This window comes from Puccinia triticina, chromosome 5A, assembly GCF_026914185.1.
Source record: "Puccinia triticina chromosome 5A, complete sequence".
Lineage (NCBI taxonomy): Eukaryota > Fungi > Basidiomycota > Pucciniomycetes > Pucciniales > Pucciniaceae > Puccinia > Puccinia triticina.
Window position 1 is genome coordinate 5,691,391 of NC_070562.1, and position 20,183 is coordinate 5,711,573.

Genomic DNA, 20,183 nt, shown 5'->3' on the forward strand with positions numbered 1-20,183 from the left:
CCACCTAAATTCTGTATTGATGAGAGACCTGTCATTCTTAAGTCAATACTGAAAAAACCCGTGAGAGTGTGTCCAACCTTGACCTTTGGATGATCCGATGGCTTCATTGCATAGCTCAAGACAACCCCTCACAGGAATGGCCACTGAGCGGCGAGTTTGGGACAAATTTAATTGAAAAAATATGTACAAAAAAGCTGAGAAGCAGGGCTACAACATGGTATAGGAGGCTTTGAATTTTGTGCTGATAGAAATGAGTAAAAGAGATGTAAACACAGAAATCATGATTTTCCATGTAAATATCTCTCAGCCTCAGGCGAAGATTGGGACATTAGTCCTAAGCCTCTCCTTCGGAGACGCTTTGCGCCTCCTCGGAGAGGCTTAGTTAAGCTTGCCCACTGACAGCGAACTTAACCCAAGTCCCTCGCTGCTGCGGGCGTCTGGTCTTGCAAAGCAAGCCTCCAATAGCCCTTGGCAGGAGGGACTTGCACCGTACCTCCCCATTCTGGCGCACGGAGAATGGGTTTTTCACCCCTCTTTTCACCTTTCCCCTAAAGCTGTAACCCGAATCCCGCACCCCGGGTGTTGGTCCACGGGTTGAATCTCTGAGACCACCCAAACACCTGGGTGGTTGTGCAGCACATATTGGAGGGTCAAGAGCAATTAGGAACAAGCACATTTTCCTCACCTAGAGGCCAAGCCGGATGTTGAGATTCATTCCTGGACCTACATTGCATCAATCCTGAGCCAGCTGTTGGCGAGTGGCCCAGCGGGCCGGCCAGTATCCCATCCAGCAGCCCTACCCGCATCCCGCCCCCCGCCACCACCGGAGCAGCACCCTTCACCCGTCTTCCCATCCGACGCTACCGGCCCCATGATCCTCCTCCTTTGGGAGAGAAGGACCCGATGTGTCGGCCAGCAAAGAAGGCCGCCAAGCCGGTCAAAGCAACCTGCATTGTGTCCAAAAAACAGCGCCAAAACGCAATCCAAGGCGGCTTCGGAAGCCTAGTGGAGATCCTTTGAGCGGGGGAATCCCAGTCGGGCATCTCCATTGCCACGCCCAACCCGCCTCTGCCTGCCTCCTCAGCCACACCAATTTCCGGGTAGAACAACACCAAGAAGCCTAAGACCGGCGGCCGCGGAAGAAGAGGCGAGATCAAGACCGGCGCCAATAAGTCCGTAATCCTCAAACAGGCAGCCGAGTTTGTCGTCTGGATGGCCAACGGTAACTCCACCCTGTCCTCCAAAATCTCCCGTCTCAAAAACATCCTCCTCAGCCATTGCATCCAGGTTCAGCTTCTCTCTCCTCCTCAAAAGGGCCCCCGTTGGCATGCCATGTCATACCCTCTCTACCATGGTTGGCCTGCCTGTGCGCCATGCTTGGTGTTTCCCCCCTGTCTCTTTCTCTTTTGCCTTACTGGGGCTTGTTTCTTAATTCTTTGGTTTTCTTTCTCTTCCTTGAGTCTCTCTATCCATCTCTCTCCACCATCTGCCCCGCTCCATCCTGCAGTCGTAATGTGTACCAGCGCCCACCCCGTTCATTCTTTTTCTTTGTCTGCTTGTATCCTGCTGTTTCCGTTTATTTTTCTTTTTGCATGGTATGTGTGTGTGTGGTTGGGTGGGTTTCTTTGCAGAACTTGAAAAAAAAGCTTAAGCACCCGGGTGGTTTGGTCTACACCCGGGTGAACTCGGATACGGGCCTTGGGATGGGAGTGACCCCCCATCCCAAACCCCGGGTTATACCTTTACTTTCCCCTTGTACCTCCCTGATTCCATAAGCTTTTTTTTTTGCTACAGATCAGCTCAACATACAAGTGCTGAGCCTTGTATTTTTTTTCTTTATGTACTGATAGAAGTAAGTCTTGAAAAATTAAACAAGACAAATAAACTTTAAGACTGTTACCAAGTCTATGACCCAGACTTGCAGAAATCAATCACAAAATGAGAGCACAGAATCTCTGATTAATACATAGCGTGTTTGACACGCAGCTAGCTTGAGGACTGTGCTTGCTAGTCCGGTATGTGCCGGTTATTGAGAGGACTCAACACTCTCAATGACCGTATGTGCCGGTCATCGAGAGGATAAAACCCTCTTGATGAACGGTACAGTACCGGTCATTGAGAGAGTTTAGTCCTCTCTCTCAATGACCGGTACATACCGGTCATTGGGAGTGTCAAGTCCCCTCAATGCCCGGTTGATCCCGGTCATCAAGAGTGTTGAGTCCCCCTGATGGCCGGTCTGTACTGGCCATTGAGAGTATTGAGTCTCCTCAATGACCGGTCTGTGCTGGTCATTGAGAGGGCTGTATCCCCTTGATGACCGGTTGATCCCGGCCACCAAGATTGTTGAGTCCCCTCAATGACCAGCACAGACCGGTCATCAAGAGGTTGTACACATCCCTTCAATGAACGGTCTATACCGGTCATCCAGGGTGTTGTACGTTGACTGTAAGTCAAAAAAAATATGTATGTATTAAGTCATTGAGCACAGATCAGCACGGATCCCTTCTGTTACTTGGCTTCAGTAAGCTCCAAGATTCTATTTACTTTGATAATTTATTTAACCTTGAAGAGGTGATGTAACACAACTCAGATTGTGTGGGATGACACACAAGATGCAAGGCTTTGTGCCAAGCAAATTTTTAGGCTTTTAAGTTTTGAGGGCAAGAAACTGTGATGCTTTGGAGAAACCACCCAGCCAAACTCAGAATCTTGGCACGCCAAAAAGGGGCGATAGCGCGCAACTCCCTCCTGCCGAGGGCTATCGGAGGCTTGCTTTGCAAGACCAGACGCCCGCAGCAGCAAGGGACTTGGGTTAAGTTCGCACTGACGGACCTGCTGAAGGTAAATCAAAGGAGTATGTATGTATTCACATAGTCTTTTTCTTCTGATCACATTGCTGTATGCAACCCCTAGCTTAACCAAGCCTCTCGAACGGAGGGTCCAGGGGACCCCGCCTGGAGGGCTCTCCGTAGGAGAGGCTTACTGGCTATCCCCTCAATTTTGGCGGGAGCAGAATTGATATTTAGTGCAAAAAAATAAAAACAATCCTATCAAGTGTAATAGATAGACAGTCTTTTAGCCTTTCTGTTTGTGCACATTTTGGCATCTATGCCAACCTCTCAAACAAAAAACCCCAATCCCTAGTGGCAAAAGTATCCTGGACTCTAGTTTGAGGTAGCAAAAAAAAATTCAAAACCATGTATTGGGTTCTGAAGATCCATCTGTGGATGCGCATTTGCTGACACGGACTTTCTGGTGATTGCCAACTTTGTTTGTTCCACCCACAAGGTGTACACAAATTAATACGGAGTCGTGACAAGAGAGGGGTTGATGGAATGCTTCTTTCCCTGACTAACCAGAAGCTTTTGGACCTCAGAAACAATTAAAACTGGTGCTTCAAAGATGTCTGGCCAGAGCTGGCCAGAGCGTAGCAAGGTGATCTCAGGATACTAAATATCAAAGATCTACAACCTGGAAAGCCTGCAAATTGATGGATCCGCAGGATCTACAAGCAATGCAGGTTTGTGAATCCTTGTGCAGGTCCGTTTAAAGGGCTTCAACAAAGTTGTAAGACCTTTAAACCAAGTTGAAGCCCTTTAAACCAAGGTTTAAAGGTCTTACAGCTTTGTTGAACCCTTCAAACCAAGGTTTAAAATAAAAGCCTTAAACCTTTTGTTGGACTTTCATCACTTCCTTCTGCCTACTGATCCCAGTGTCACTCTGCATCCTCCCTGTTTGTTGACCACATGCTCTCCTTTTAGCTCATGTCATGTTATTCTATCTTCTTAGCTTGTGACCTCGATCCCTGACCTGATGTTGTGCTTAGCTTTCATGATCTACTGTGTCCGTTATGTGCGCGCGTGCTTGGTTTGTGATAGTATGAATGTCACCTGTTTCATTGTCCCAAGTTCCATCACCTTCCATCACCTTACATTATTTTTCTTTGCATATTCATTGTGTTCCAAACCACAAGTCTGCCCTGTGTACTTAGCCTATATCTGCCATAGCCTAGTTCAGCGCCATCAACTTCATTGGTTCTTCTTCTTCATTATCCGTGCCTCCAATCCGAGCCGATCCGGTGAGCTCTTATCCCCTCACTGTCCCTTCTCGGGCCTAAAGGCTCATCTCAGTGCTTTATTTGTGCAATGGTCTTCACTTGAAATCCCTTCACCTTTGCTTAAGAAAAACTCCACCACAGAGCTATCTGACATTTGTATCCATGGGCCTCCCAAAATAAAATAAAAATACATTGCCACACGGGTGCTATTTGGGGTTTTGGGAGCCTTGGGAGCTTTTTGGTGTTTTTATAATGCTCATTTATGCCACTAGCAAACAGGGCCTTGGATTGGGGGTGGGTGTGAAAGATACCAAGAGATCACAAGTGTAAAAACCACAAGAAATGAAAGAATGCCAACAAAACCATCCTTTTTTCTTTTTTTCATCAAAAATAGACAAGCTGCTGATCATGAGTTCTGTAGGAAGGAAGTCTGAAGCAGTGATGATGATCAAATTTGATAGCAAGTAAATCATAATCTCCAGGGCTATTGGTGCTGCATCTCAAGATCAGCCTGTAAGATCTGGTTGCAATGTGGGGGCCAAAGGGGGAGGTGTTGACCAAGGCTACCACCAACAAGGTGTGCAGAAGCATTTTCGAGCAGTGGTAGGTGTAGATCAACGCTGGATGGGCCCCATTGGACATCTTTGGCAATAAGTGGTGAGCAAGTAAGCCCATGATTTGCTCCCGGAGATGCTTGTGCTACTTTTGCTGTAATCAGTGCTCTTTCTCATCAAGAATGGGAACAATAATAATTTCAAAGTGGTTGGCAGCATTATTCTTGAGAAGAAGCCTGCGTGGGCTTTGGAGTCCCAGTAGCTTTAGGGGTAAATCTCCTTGTCAGATTACTTGATAAGTTGGCAAGGTAAGTTGAGTAAATCCTTTGGGTTATTAGTGCTTGAGCATGCGTGGCCAAGGTTGGCCTTGGTGACAAGGATGCCAATGTACGGCTGGAGATGGCAGCGCTGGATGCTACTCATCCACATATTCTCCTTCCCGTGGATTCTGAGAGAAATAAAAGGAGATTATGATTCCTGTGAGTTCTCCGATTGATATAGGGCAGTATTTTGGTGCTTGTTCTTTGAGAGTGGGGGACAAGGAAAGGCCATCCACGGGCAATAGCAGGAAAGAAGGTGTTAAGATAGTGTATCATATTCTTATAGAGTTGTATGCTTCTACTCCATAAACCCACAAGCTGGCCCATATCATGTACCATCTTATGTAGTCCAGTCCCTGTCTCAGTTGTTTTCTCTTTCACTTCACTGAATGATTATTATACATTGACTCAATGCTCCTGGACTATGTCCTTGACATCTTGTCATCTCTCACTTAGTCTTCATGTCACCCAAGTTCCCCTCAACAGAAGGCGGGTAGTTTGAGTGCGTCGGGGTCAATGGGAGGCCACTATCTGGTGGGGGGAGGGATTGCCGGGCAGGGAAGGCGGCCTGGGTGGCATGTTCATGAAAAAAGACATGCAGGATCCGGGGTTTCTTGTGGACAAGATCATGCTGGTGACTGTTGACTGGCAGATCCAAGGATAGTGGGAGTTTGTCAGCCCTTGGCTAGTCCAGACAGTGCCAAGGCTGAAACTGCACGCGCCGCAGAAGAACTGTGCACGCATAGTGCCGCTCCAAGCACAGCATGCGCCAAAGAAAACAAGTGCGCGCGTAAGCGCAACTGAGTAGATTGCCATTGGGTGTCATACCTGTCTGGGTAACACTCACGGGTTGTCGAGCTTGAGTGAGCACAATCCACGCAAATGTTCCACGCGTGGATTTAGTTTGTCAAGCTTGAGTGAGTACAATCCACGCGAATGTTCCACGCGTGGATTTAGTTCAAACAAGAACGTCGTGAAGACACAACAACTAAGTACGGCCTTCATATTTGGCTATAAAGACCTGGGGCCTCCGCCCCACAAAAGGTACACTAGATTATATTTTAGATTACTACGCCCGTCATCCTTGTTTGATAAAAACAACCGGGGCTTTTATCTAGCTACATCTCACTTCCTCTTATACCTTCAAGACCTTTCTTCTTTTTCCCTCCTTGCCTCTGCCTCTGCCGTCACTTCCGCTACCACCATTACCAGCTCTCCCTTCTTTCTGCTTATTTCTACTCGCTACCGTACCCGGTAAGCTAGAGTTCCTTTATATGAACCTTCTCAGGTTCAGGTACGACTCAGATCTACCAGCCCCTCCACCGGAGGCGCAGCTTTCTCCTCCCACACTGCGGTTGAGTTGACCATGCTTTCATCTTTAGGAACTCACCACTTGTTCTTTTCTATTCAGGGCTTCACCACTTTAGAGACGCGCCCTGACAGAGTTGGAGCTGTGGGGTTGGTGGGTGGTTAGGGACAAGTGTTTTGAGTAGCTTGTTTGGAATCTCATCATCTTCCAGCAGTGTTTCAATGCTTTTTGTCCTGGAGCTGCTTGTCAAGCTCCTGATGGTTGACAAAGAGGTTGCACAAGGGGCCAATGATCATGCGGCTAGGCTTGTTGGCCAAACAGTGCTGGAGTGCAGGATTGGTCCCTTGGAACGTCATTCTGGGAAGTTGGCAATCCAAACTTAGCTAAGTCCCTCAATCAGAGGTGTACAAGTGCTGTTGCAAAGCAATCCTCCAAAGGGGGGACTGACACCCAACCTCACAAAACAGTGGCAGCAGAAGTGTGTTTTTGACCTTTTGTTATGTTTTGTTCTGTAGCAGCTACACAAACGTACTTGAGGCCAAGTGAGCTACCCCAAAAGATGCGCAAGAAGCATGGCTCTCTGACCACTTCTTTTTTTTATATATTTTTAACACCTAAACCTGATTTTTAAATAATTATACAACACAAGACATTTGAATGCCTTATTGCAAGTGCTAGCAGATGTTTTAGTGCATGTTTTTCTGAAACCTGACTGCTGAACTCCAACTTCTTGATAATAACACGCATGGTGGAAGGGCAGATGCAGGCAGACAACTCTGTCTACTCAGATTTTCAATTGCTTTTACCTGAGTCAAGATATAAAGGGTTGAAGTTTTTGAAAGTTTTCCCCAGCCAAATGGGATTTCTGCTGCCTACTGTTTTGCAAGGTAGGGTGTAAGTCCTTCCTTTGGAGGGTTGCTTTGCAACAGCGCTCGCGCGCCTCCGATCAAGGGACTTAGCTGTAAGAATTTGGATAACTTAAATGTAGATTACTCATAAGTTATAGATGCTAAATACAATTTTTGTTGATAATAAAAGAAAGAGATGTTATACCTTAAAGGCAGATGTGTTCTGCTTAGAGATTTAAAGATAACAAATAATAGTATATAGTTATGGTATTCAAAATTGCATATGCCACTATTTACATAAAATCATAAAGCCAATTTTGGCTGGGAGATGTCAGCATGCATAAAACTTTAAGTGACATCTCCCAGCCAAAATTGCAGTTTACAATTTTATGTAAAAAAATCTTATGCAATTTTGAATACCATAAGTATTTAGGCCAAGAGATGATTGATGATTTATTCTAACTTGATGAAAAATAAGAAAAGAATAAATATTGATTAGTCTTATTTTATCATCCGATAAACTCATTGATCAATTCAAAGTAAAGGCTTTTTACTTAACTGATTTTTAGAAAACCTTAAGATCACTTGTCTAGTGATTTATTGTTGTTCTTGCTGCGCCTGAACAACAGTTAACTTAATTGATCATTAGTATTGTTTTCTTTCTTTTTGAAAGAACAATAAAACATTCTTGTATTACTCACAATCTTTGGTGAAGTAATATGATCAATGAGTTTACAATTGAATGATGCATTGAGTGATGATGACAAGCTGTTCTTGATTCAACGAGAAGATGAAGATGATCAGTTATGATCACTCCTGACCATGTAGAATCATTGACTCACCTCGAGTTCAAAGATCTACAGTCTTTCTCATCCGAGATAACATTGATCATCATGTTACTCTTTGGCACACAAGCAAATCGCTTGGCTCCCGGCTGTTCTACATCAGAACCTGCCGAACCTATTGTGAAAGAACCATTTCAGTTCTTTCTAACCTTGTGAGTGTGTACACATCGTACAACTCACCTGGGTATTTCCTTAAGAGGTTCCGCGCCAGAAGGCGAAAACCAACATTAGCTAAGTAAAAGTTCGTCGCCGAGCGGTCATCATTAGGAGATCCAAGTCCCTCCAAGCCTCAAGGTTTAGGTGGTTCACGCGACCTCCTCGGAGTAAAGACTAAACACCCATGGGCTGACCCGGCTACTTTATCCAGAGCCCGTGTGCCGACCCGAGCCCAGCCCGAATACTGCTTTCTGGGTGGTGGGCTGGGCAGAGCTTTGGCTCATTTTGACGCGACCCGGCCCAGCCCGCCTTTCCATGTGGGCCGGGTCCGGGAAGTGACATTTGGCCCGAGCCCGGCCCGCCTGCAGCCTGCCTCGGAGCCTTGGAATCCCCGTGGATTACAAGTGACGTGGAAGTACTCCCCGGGGGTACGGAGAGCCCTCCGGGCGGGGTCCCCCAGACCTCCGTTTTCAACTTGTTAAGCTAAGGGGCACTCCGACTGCGAATTCGCTGTTGAAGGCTAAAAGCGGTTTCGAATCCTAGCTCGGGTACGAAGCTCAAGGTTCACGGTGCGCTCATTCGGATACTTCAAATGGTGAGCCTGGGGATCTCTCATATTCTATATTTACTTGTAGAAGGATTGCTCTGCCCCTTCTTGAATTCAATGCTGATCTTGTGGGTTGAGAAAATTCAGGAGGTCTTCCCGCTCGACGCGCCCCAGGCCCTGAAACGATCTGTCAAAAGTTGGAAGACGAGAAGATCGGTGCCATTGGATGAGAGCTCACCCATGTTTATCATTGGGAAAATGAGGGCGCTTCTGAACAAGTTGACCTATCAACACTTCGATTCGATATCCGATCAAGTTATCGACTTGGTCAACAAATCCGAGAATGAAGGCAACGGAAACCGCGTGTACGCGATCATTGCACTGATCCTCGAGCAACTCACCGATCGGGGCCATTGGCCTGAGCTCTACGCGAGGCTTTGCCAGAGATTCCGCGAAAAAATATCTCCTAATATCAAAGACGAAAGCTTTTTTGGCGGCAAAGGCCCTCATCCATACGGCTTTCATTTGTTTAGGAAATATCTCCTCAATCGATGCGAGAATATCTACGCACAAGTGCGCAATAAATCAGACGACGAGCTCGCAGATGCAATTGCAATTGCTCAAAATTTTGCTCATTTGACCGGAGGCCCAACCGCCAACGAGAAATCGCATGCTGAAATCAAAATAAAGAGTCGGAAATCCTCTACGGGAGAAGCGGCGATTCTCTCGGACCGGTTTTATGCCATCCAAAAGGCTAAACGACGGCGTCTCGCTTTTGTTCAGTTCATCGGAGAACTGTTCAAGTTCGATTTCTTGACCCAGAGAACCATGCATGAAAATATTAAAAACCTCCTCACCAACATTGATACACCTGAAGAGAAAGATATCGAAATACTTTGCTGCTTGATGATGACCGCCGGGGGATTACTCGATCACAAAAAAGGTACCCGCGAGATGAATATTTACTTTAATCACATGACAAAAATGTCTAGAAATCCACAGTTGAGCTCACGAGCTCGGTTCATGATCATGGTACGCATACACAGCCACAGTACCGAAGAAGACCAGCTGATTGATTCATTCTTACTTCAGGACGTCATCGACACGCGCAACAACAAGTGGGTCCCACGGGTGAAGGTCGACCTACCAGCCTGTCAACTTTCGCATTGCCAGCCGAAGCCCAAGCGCGTCAAGAGGAAAGTAAACAATGTTTCGGAGAGTCCTTCTCAAGCCACCCGCGAAGAAAACCTCACTGCAGCACTGGTTCCGCAAAGTCAACCGGTTCCACCAAGTCACAAACCCAAACGCACCAAGAGGAAAGTCAACAATATTGCGGACAGTCTTCCCCAAACCGCCCACGAAGAAAACCTCACTCCAACACCGGATCCGCAAGGTCAACCTGGTCCGCAAAGTCAACCGGTTTCGCAGAGTCAGCCGGTTTCGCAGAGTCAACCGGTTTCGCAGAGTCAACCGGTTTCGCAGAGTCACCCGGCTTCGCAAAGTCAACCTGTTCCACAAAGTCAAGCAGTACCACCAAATCCCACCACCGAAGCCATCACCTTGATGGCTCACATGCTTCTTGATCCTCAAACCGCCCGCGAAGAAACCAACCCTCGAACACCGGTTGCGCAAATTCAACCGGTCCCAAGTCAACCTGTTTCGCAAAGTCAAGCAGTACCGCCAAATCCCATCACCGAAGCCATCACCTTGATGGCGCACATGTTTCTCACACAAGTCAACGCAACTGAGTATGTAAAATATATCCAGGTCGTCGAAATTGAGCCAAACGCCAAGGTCTTCTTGTCTCTAGCTTCTACTACGAATCCTGATGTTTGTCAGACTTGGCTTTTGGCCAAATTCCGCCAACTTAAATGGTAACATCATCCCCTCTATCAAGCCTGTTTTTCCTATGTATATGCATTCATGTGATTTATACGAGTCTCGTTAATCCATCAAGCGCAACATATGAGTAACTTGATTGTGTACATTTTACACTCATCTCTGGCCAATCAGGATTAAGAAACCCGAATCGGAGAAGTCTTAGGCACCTCAGCCGGTTATGTTTGCACAATAACAGAGCAGAGGCTTGTACACAAATTGCGTTATTTGATGAAAGCTTGGCGATGGCCTGCTGCCGCTGGGCTGGGGCTGGCCGCTGGTGAAGGCTGTGGCAGACCGGTCAGGCTGGGGCGGTCAGGATAAAGTTAAATTGCGATCGGGGGGAGGTCGGGGGGGCTACATGGTTGTGGCTTTTCACCGATGGATGGGGCCTTCAAACCTCTTACTTGGCACCCTTCTTCTGATTATAACGAAAGCTTCCCCTGGCATCCTCGAATCATGATGCAAGTAAGTATGTAACCTGCCATTGTAAGGATGGTCAAGAGATCTTACTGACTGTCTTGTTTGGTTTAGGAAAGCTTTATCGCTGGCGACAAACGTGGATGGCACGGAGGTGCCATGGGCAACATAACCAGAGTTCAACCCAGCACGACCCCAGAAGGAACTCCACCCAGGGATCTCGCGAAGTCATCAGTTACTGCCACGAGTGGATCAGCTGGATTCATTGTCCAAGTATGTAAGCGGCCACCTCATGTCATTTTAAATACATATGTTTAGGAAATCTCACAGATCGTCTTCCCTGTCTTAGGATACCATCGCCCCCGGTGACACATGTCGATCGCAGAGAGCTGTTTCTGGCAACGTAGCAAAACATCAAATCAGTACCACACCAGAAGCATCTCCACCAAGAGATATCGGGACATCTACAACGGCCAGAGCTCCCTCGGATGATCCAAGGCCACCCAAAAAAGAAAAATTAGCCAAAGAAGAAGTTCAGGAATCCGCCCAAGATACTTGGACCGAGAATAAGAAGATGAAGTTGCTGGTGCTCATCCTTAAAGAGCAAACCTACGGATTCCCGACCAAGAAGACCAGTGAGAACCTTCCAATTGAGGGCTGGACTAACGTAGCCGACCAGATGAAGAAGCACTTTGGTACCAACTTCCGCCTGAATTCTTTGAAAGACCAACTTAATAAAATTCGTAAAACATACGTTGATCTCAACTTTTTGCGCAAACAATCCGGATTTCAATGGGATGAACAAAAGTATATGATTATTGCAAATGATACCTCGTGGGAGAAGCTTTTGAAGGTATGTTTTTGTTGGATCATCGGGGACTCAACATACTAACCCAGATTTACTATTTGAGGCTGGGTTCTAGACAAGATCCAAGAAGAAGTATTCGCAACTCCGGCAAACACCGTTTGAATGGTACACCCTCGCTGAGCAGGTCTTCTGGGAAGAATATGAAGCCACAAAACCTGTATGTACTTCTTTTTCCAGGAACGACACGGATGAATGGGAGAACATGGAGTAGGGCAATATTGGCTCACAAATGTATTGTCTTTCTAAAACCTCGATAAGCTTTGTGTTGGTGAATCGAGTCATCAAGCGGTTTTGCCAGATGAAGGCAACAATAGCATGCGAATTACTCCCTCATCTGAAGGCACACGAGTGGAGAATGAACTGGAACAACCCGAATACAGTCCCAGGAATGATAATGCGGATGTTGGAGCACTTGCTGGTGCGGAACCAGAGCGTGCCAGGATCCAAACCCAACCACCATTTCTTCACGCAGCAGAGGAAGCATCCAATCCGACCCTTCGAGCAATCACCCTGATGGCTCCGATGTTTCTGCATCAAGTGAGCACCGTGGAATACGCCAAGTTCGTCGAAGTCGTAGAGACTGAGAACAATGCCAAGGTCTTTTTATGTCTTCTCTCGACCACTAATTCCGACACTTGCAAGGCCTGGCTGATCCGCAAGTCCTCCAAGCTATAGCCTACTTGAGATTTCGTTTCTGTTCTACCCGCAATGCACATAGATGGAGATGGATGTTTGATTGTCCTCTCAATGATTTTCTCTCCCACAAATAAATTGAACGAGCTCTGCTTGTGGCTCAGTTGGTCTTGAGCTGTGTGCAGAAAGGATGGGCTAACAATGGTGCTGTGGCTTGCTGGTTGAAATGAATATACAGGCAGAACAGAGGGCTGATTGCGACTTGTCCGCGGACATTAGTTGCTGCATCAATGCCAATCCAGGAGATTCGGCTGTTCCTTTGTAGCTATGTTGACATGTATGTATACGTAGTTGGAAAGTTGAAGTGAGGAAGAAAACAGACATCATCTCTAGACATGGGCTGAAGAAAGTTGTGATTCTGTTTTTCACTCGCCAGGCCCGGTTTGGTCCAGCTGATAACATAAAGATTTTTGCCCTTGCAAGTCAATTCTCCTATTTGAGGCTTCATTTGGTGTGCTTACAGCCTTACATCAAGGGTGAAAGCGCTGCGCTTCAAAAAGCGCAGCGCAGCGTGAAGCGCAGCGGTTTGGGTGGCCGCTGCGCTGCGCTGAAAGTAGCGGCCCCGCCCGCTGCGCTACCGCTTTTTGGGTCTGGCAAGAAGCAGGGACCCGCTACTTTCAGCGGTAGCGCAGCGGAACCATCGCTGCGCTACCGCTTTTTGAGCTGGCCGCGTAGCGCTCCCCCGCTGCCAGCCAAAAAAGTGCAGCGCAGCTGTTTTGGTGGCCGCTGCGCGGCGCTGAAAGGAGTGGCCCCGCCCGCTGCGCTACCACTTTTTGGGTTGGGAAAAAAGCGGGACCCCGCTATTTTCAGCGGTAGCGCAGCGGGACTGGCGCTGCGCTACCGCTTTTGGGGCTGACCGCGCAGCGGCTCCCCGCTGCGCTGCGCTAAAAGACCGCTTTTTTGTAGCGCAGCGCAGCGTTTCAGCCTTGCTTACATCCAGACATCCGTCGGCCAACGGCACTGCTATTGTTTTTTGTCTTGACAATTTTTCGCAGGGTTTCTGAGCCTGCCTTTGGCAATGCATTCTTTGTCCATCGTCTGCACCATCAACAACAATCTTTTCTCGCCGGCAGGACTAGGAGGGATTCAGCGAGACCCGGAAGCGATGCGTAAGGATGCGTAATTTTCTGCATCCGCACCCGGTCTCACTCTCAGTCTCACGGTCACCAAATTCCACCCGGGTGAGAAAGATTCTTGTGGATGTTGGGAAAGGTTGGCAAAGCACGCCAGGGAATCGAAACATCTGATCGTCGGATCGGACCCAAATCCATTCAATTGTTGATCTGCATGTAGATAACCTCATCGTTGTATTAGTTACGTGCACTTCAAGCAAGCACCCATCCTCCGTTCTGCAGATGGACGCGACCAGCTGAAGGAAGTCACAGAGCACTCGAGGAACGCCGAGACGGGATGGCCGTAAGATAAAAGGGCCCTTCTTCGTGCCCATTTTTGGCCCATCAGCTCCACTCATCCCACCTCAACAGATTCACCGACTCACTTTCCACATCCCCCTCAAAACAGTAGTATCTATAGCTCTCCCCAGAACTTTCGACTCAAACGAACCACACAATGGTCTCATTCAGCCACCTGTTCACCCTGCTGTGCGTCCTCGTCGCTGTGTCTCGTGCAGACGATGCAGCCACCCCCAAGTCGGAGGGGGTAGAGGAGAAATGGTACTTCGGAAATAGATACGGACTCTCGTCCTGCTACGGCACCGGATTTGGCCTCTGGGGCGGCTATAGCCCATTGTACCGCAGCTGGGCCGGGTTATTCAACCTCAACTACTTATACGGCTACCAAGGTTTCGCCTACTCCCCACTCTTATTTGTCAAGGCGACCGAGGGGGCTCAAAGCGTTAGCCGACGTGCCATCGCTCTGGACGATGCCGAACAGCTCAGCCGCCGATCTGACACCGAGTCCGTAGCTTGTGCTACCCACGGCAAAGCTCCCCAAGTTTTCTCTGTCAAGCACTGTTTGGCGTATGTTAAAGTTTTTACAATTTGGCTTTTGATCAACCCTCAGCTCTGAACATCATCTTGCTTTTGACATTTAGTGCTGCCCATCAATTGGTTGAGAAGAAGGTTTCGACTGCCACTTCCGGCAACTGTCAGGTATGCCCCGTTTCTTTTTGGTTTCCTTTTCCTTTTCCGTTTCTTTTTCCTTTCTCATTTATCCGGTACTCCCGACGGATGCTAACTGTTGTCGTTTGTCCAGTTATCCCTCGTTCACGGCACTGAGAAAGTCGCCCCAGGCTCCATGTAAGCCATCTTATTAAGGCCAGCTATCTAAAATAGATGATGAACTCGGCCTTACCCCGATCTCTTTCCGTAGCACGGTCAAGGACCTCGAAGCTGGTGTCCAGAATATGTTAAAGGCCTGCAGCAAATCAACCAATGTAAGCCTGAAAATTCAGTCTGCTTCGACATTTCATCCCAAACATTTGATTGATTCCCTTAAATTCGTGTCTATCAGGAAAATGAAGCTCCCGCCAAGGCTACCGCCAAACTCGACGACAAGCTAGCCGTTATGCTCCTCTCTAGCCCGCAATGAGCTCCCCTTGATACAGGGAATCTCAAGCAGTGCTCCTTCACTCAATTTTGGTCTCTTCCTCTTCGCCAGGGCTGTTTGTATCGCAATGTGTAGCTATAGTCACCGAATCATCCTATCTATTAAAATTTATGCTCCTTTTATGGTTTCCTTTGCCCACGGAGGAAAACGTGTTGCGCACAGAAAGTTCCGTTGACTCGACGTCGCTTGACGTCAAGCCCCCCTTCATACGCGCCACACACAAGCTACCCCCTCCCCTCCCTCCCAAAAAAAATAACTTTTGCTCCCCGGCCCGAAAACTTTTTCCGGGTCACCGTTGCCGAACTTACACCACGGCTCCACTTGTAAAGTGAGTTGCGCGGCGGGCGGACCCTCCCGTCAGATTTGGGTCGGGCCGTCCTGGCAGGACGTCGAGCAGCCCTTCGGGTCGGCCCGACCCTGCCCGACCACCCGTCGGCTGTTCCTCCCGACAGGGAGGGCAGGCCGACCTTGTCCGACCGTGCCGACCCGCGAGGCAGCATGGTCGGCTTGTCTGATAGGTCCGGCCAACCCATCTGCCCGGCGGGTCAGCATGGTCGGCCGGCCCTTGAGGTTGTCAGCAGGTCGGCTGCCCCCGGAAATGAGCCGACCTTCCCGACGAGTCACCGGACTAGTCGACCTGTCCGTCGGCCCAAGGTCAGAAACTCACTTGAAAAAGTGAGTTTCCTGAGACCACCAGTACGATCTGCCGAACGTGCTCGCGGATCGTACATAGAAGAGAAAAAATAAATAAAGAAAAAAAAATGTTGGACTTCGCAATGTTTGCTCGTCATGATAAGTAAAAAGGGCGGTATATTATTTTAACTAAGGTGAGCATTGATATTAAGATTGCTGATACCGTAGCGGCCGTAAGGGATCGCACTGATGAGCGAGAAATTCCAGGATATGTGTTGTGGTCGCCGGATATACCCTCCAAGTGGGTAGTTTTTGCTGCTTGGGACTCATCATGACCCTAGGCCCCGCGGCCGACGTCTGGGTAATCCCAGCTCGAAGCCCAACGTCCGGGTAGGATTTGTGGCCTAGCCGCCGTCAGAGGCAGCCCGACCTTCCCGACATACACTCCTCCCAACGTCTGCTGTGCAAAGTTTTACTACAGGGGCGGAGAGGGGGTGGCCAACGTCGGGCCGGACGTCCGCCCGCCGTCCAACTGCACCCGTGGTGTAACTTGTGACTTCGTAGTGCTTCTGATGCAATTGAGAAAAGAGTTTGCTGCGTATTCATGGTGAGATGAGGGCTTGAGGCTGGCGCGAAGCCTCTGCAGGGGTTCGCGGGAGCGGGTGCTCGCGCCCCCCGGGCACCGGGAATGGTCAACTATTCGTAGACTACTCTTTGAATACATATCAAGAAACACATCTCAGACTCGCCGCCTTGTTCGGCGTTCATCAGCCCGCAAGACCAAACCACTCATCAATATACCTATCTAAACTCGCCAAGCATGAAAAATTCCTGCAAAACAGAAGACGATTCAAGCCCAAACAACAAGAAGAAGGCCCCCCAAAATGCCGTCCCGAACTTCCCTCTCGCGGGGATGTCAACCCATATCTGGACCGATGCAGAGCAGAGAGAACTACTACAAGCCGTTCTGCAAGAGCAGCTGTTCGAATCACAGGTCTACGGGAACATTTCCAGCCAAGGTTGGACCCACGTAACCGAGCGAATGAAGAATAAATTTGGCCGCGACTTTCACCCCGGGGGTTTGAGAAATCAACTCCATCACCTGCGTGAGACCTATCTCGACATCAAGTTTTTACAGCATCGATTCGGATTTAGATGGGACGAGAAAAGCTGTATGATTAACGCTGCCCCTACTACCTGGCTCCAACTCATGAAGGTACATATTATTTTCTTTTGGATCAACTAATGTCTGCTTATCAGCGGTATCGATGTAAATCTTATTTTCGTCCTTCAATTCAATCATTTACCTTCTGATTGCGATCCAGGAAAATCCATTCAAGAGTTATTCTGAGCTCCGCAACCGACCAGGTCCGATCGGGTGGTACCCTCTTACTCAACGGCTATTCGGCGCAGGATCTCTAAGCAACAGAAACCCTTTTCCTTATTTGCCTTTCAATGAGAACAAGAGGGAGGACATTCCGAACAATCCTGCCCACTCGGCGATTCATAGTGGTTTTGCAAACCCCCCTATGCCTCTCGTCAGCAAGAGAAAAAATGAAACAAATTCGTCGGATGATCGCAACGCTCGCACCCACGTGGATCCCATATTTTCATCAGCCTCTCGGGCCGTAAAACAGCCACGACTGTCTGATCAGAAACCTACGACCAAGGAGAAAGGTGCCAGTACTTTCCAAACTGTCCCGGCAAACGCCTCCGAGAAGATTATACAGCCAACCCCAATAATAAAGGGTGAAAACAGCCAAGCCGCCTGTGTGAAGAACGAACCGAGTCCATCCAATCTTATTGACAAAGACTTTCGCGCGGCCCCGAACTCTCCGACCTCTAGAAAAGATCAAAAACCACTTGAAAGATTTGGATTCGCTCGGAAGGAAGCGCCCCTCACTAGTGGCTCTGACAACTTCACGAAGTCGCTGCCCAGCCAGCAAAACAACAAAACAATTCCGTCGGCTGATCATAGCAATCTCGCCTACAAGGCTACCTTATTCTCGGCCTCTGAGGTCAAAAAGCAACCCCGACTATCTAACGGTGACATGACTTCGCAAACTGTGCAGGGAAACGCCCCCAAGGAGACTGTACAGCCGCCCCCAGCGATCAAAAGTGAAAGCAGCCGACCCGATCCTCCGATAAAAGATGAGACTTCGACGAAGCCCTGTGTGACCGAACGAAAGAGCGAATCGCCTTCATCGAATCCTGATGATAAAGACGCCGACATGGTTCTCTCCTTCTCAGCCTCTAGAGCACAGCACAAACCAGATGGAAGTTCTAGATGCGCTAAGAAGGAAAGCAGTGGTTCTGAAAACCTCATGAAGCCCCTTGCCAGTCACAAAAAAGACGAAAAGATTCCGACTGCTGATCGTGGCAAACCTGCCTCCAAGGCTCCCCTAGCCTTGGCCTGTGAGGCAAGCAAGCAACCCCGACTGGCTAATCACGGTCTTGACAAGAACAACGGTCATGGCGCTTCGCAAACTGTCCCGGCAGACGCCCCCAAGAAGACTGTTCAGCCGGCCCCAGTAATCAAAAATGAAGACGACCAACCCGATCCCCCGGTGAAAGATAAGACGTCCACGAAGCCCTGTGTGGCTGAACGACAGAGCGAACCGCCTGCATCGAATCGTGTTGCCAATGACGCCGGCAAGGTTCCCTCCTCTTCAACTGCGGGACCGCCGCACCAACCAGCTGGAAGTCCTGGACACGCAGAGAGGGAGGAGAGACCAGCTATCAACAACGCGCCAGAGAGAGAAATACCGCGCCAGGAAGAAGACAATCCGAGATCCCCGAATCCAACCATTCGTGCTATAACTACGATGGCCCCGATGTTTGTCAACCAAGTCAGCCCTCTAGAATACGTCCAGTTCGTTCAGGTCGTCGAAAATCGCACCAACGCCGAAATCTTCTTGTCCCTCGTATCTACCACTAATCCTATCATTTGTAAGACTTGGCTGCAACAAAAGTCGCGCACTTTATAACACTCACTTTTCTTCTCCCTTATTACCTTTATTTTTCTGATCTGTCATTCGTCTTTCCGAATTTGAAGTGTAACACATTGTATGAAACTTTATCTTTAGCCTCAATTACAGTAAATTATACCTCAAAGTACAGTAACTTATTCCTTACCAAAATCGTGATTCCGCCCGGCTCCGTGTCTAGCTGTTTGTCTTCCAGGTTATCCATGCACGTATTGCTCCAAGATTTGTTTTTCGCTTACTCCCTTTTTGTTCTCACATGAGCATGACAGCATTTCTACAAAAATTAATCAGCCTCGTACTAGTTTAGTCCAGTTTTTGCGACAGCAGTAGCAGGGAGAAAGACCAAGTGTTTGATCAGTCGATCTAGACATGATTAGAGGCCATTTAAGTTCAATTTTGGCGACTGCTTTTTCGGAGGTTATGGGCAGTACATAGACTTCTTCAAGCTCAAGAGTCAATCAAAAACTCAGCTAACAATCCATGGTGTTGTTCAACACTGGGCAACAGCCATGATCTAACAAGATCAAGACGGTCAGCAATGACCTGCAATGACTGGGACATGATTTAAATGAAAGTTGGCAGGGATGAAGCAGCCTGTGAATGAACTCCTGCAAGGGATATATACGTAGGGGGATATGTACCAAGTGAACCTCGGGGAACCTGAGATGTCACTTATTTTTATCCTGTGCCCAAAGCTTCATCATGATTCCCAACTTGTACTGACCTTCATCTAATCTGCACCTATCGGCTTGGGTCAAATCCCTCCGTCCGAATGCCTCTGACCTCTCAGCAGGCCGTTCCGGTTCGACTTTGGCCCTCCGAACACTCAGCCAATAGCTGGAAACTTGACGCGATCGCAAGAGGCCCCTGTCAATTTGCTCAAGCGGGAACTTCAGGTGCTGCTGAACAAATGGACATACTCGAACTTCGATTCAATCTGTGGATATTTCGTGGCCAGGTTGACTCGCCGGAGAAATCAAACGATGATGTAATCCACGTGGTAACTGATGATCTCTTACGATCAACTACTACCTTGGGCGCAGATGTGTGCCAAGCTATGCCAGAATTTGTCGCTTAAAGTCTCAAATAATACGATAGGCGGTAAAACCGCCAAAAGATTTTTTACGGCATTATCCGTACATGGCATCAGCGATTCGAATGGTAGGCCCATCACTCGTCTCCCGCAACGGGTGCCACCAAGAAGGCCGTACCCAACAGAAGAGACGGAGAACTATCAGCTGACTATCACGCTGCGCTGAGGATACATGAATTTCTTGGCCTTATCCGTCCTATTGTAGAATTATCTGCACACCCTATCACCAGATTCACTTTACCATCGAGTTTTTATTGCATGACCGAAATCCAAGAATTCATAGTTTGCTCCGCTGATGATACGTGAATTTCTTGGCCTTATCCGTTTTATTGTAGAATTAACTGCACACCCTATCACCGTATTCACTTTACCATCGATTACATATTTATGGCATGATATTGCCGAAA

At 48.2% G+C, this 20,183-nt stretch overlaps 5 protein-coding genes across 5 annotated transcripts; all 5 read left to right on the top strand.

The window, feature by feature from the left end:
• Window positions 1–8,753: 8,753 nt before the first annotated feature.
• PtA15_5A677 (uncharacterized protein) lies at window positions 8,754–10,514 on the top strand (the record flags this gene model as incomplete). Its single annotated transcript, XM_053169463.1, has 1 exon — window positions 8,754–10,514. The coding sequence occupies one exon, from the start codon at window positions 8,754–8,756 to the stop codon at window positions 10,512–10,514; it is 1,761 nt and encodes a 586-aa protein (XP_053020658.1).
• Window positions 10,515–10,895: 381 nt separating this feature from the next.
• PtA15_5A678 (uncharacterized protein) lies at window positions 10,896–12,477 on the top strand (the record flags this gene model as incomplete). Its single annotated transcript, XM_053169464.1, has 5 exons — window positions 10,896–10,982; window positions 11,049–11,207; window positions 11,284–11,787; window positions 11,858–11,959; window positions 12,061–12,477. The coding sequence occupies 5 exons, from the start codon at window positions 10,896–10,898 to the stop codon at window positions 12,475–12,477; spliced, it is 1,269 nt and encodes a 422-aa protein (XP_053020659.1).
• A 1,587-nt stretch (window positions 12,478–14,064) lies between these two features.
• On the top strand, window positions 14,065–15,045 carry PtA15_5A679 (uncharacterized protein; the record flags this gene model as incomplete). Its single annotated transcript, XM_053169465.1, has 5 exons — window positions 14,065–14,474; window positions 14,549–14,606; window positions 14,710–14,753; window positions 14,827–14,890; window positions 14,968–15,045. 5 exons carry the CDS (start codon window positions 14,065–14,067, stop codon window positions 15,043–15,045), a joined length of 654 nt encoding a protein of 217 aa, XP_053020660.1.
• A 1,471-nt stretch (window positions 15,046–16,516) lies between these two features.
• On the top strand, window positions 16,517–18,683 carry PtA15_5A680 (uncharacterized protein; the record flags this gene model as incomplete). The annotated part of the gene is made up of 2 exons (XM_053169467.1): window positions 16,517–16,912; window positions 17,022–18,683. 2 exons carry the CDS (start codon window positions 16,517–16,519, stop codon window positions 18,681–18,683), a joined length of 2,058 nt encoding a protein of 685 aa, XP_053020661.1.
• Window positions 18,684–19,455: 772 nt separating this feature from the next.
• On the top strand, window positions 19,456–19,942 carry PtA15_5A681 (uncharacterized protein; the record flags this gene model as incomplete). The annotated part of the gene is made up of 2 exons (XM_053169468.1): window positions 19,456–19,641; window positions 19,727–19,942. 2 exons carry the CDS (start codon window positions 19,456–19,458, stop codon window positions 19,940–19,942), a joined length of 402 nt encoding a protein of 133 aa, XP_053020662.1.
• Between the last annotated feature and the right edge of the window lie 241 nt (window positions 19,943–20,183).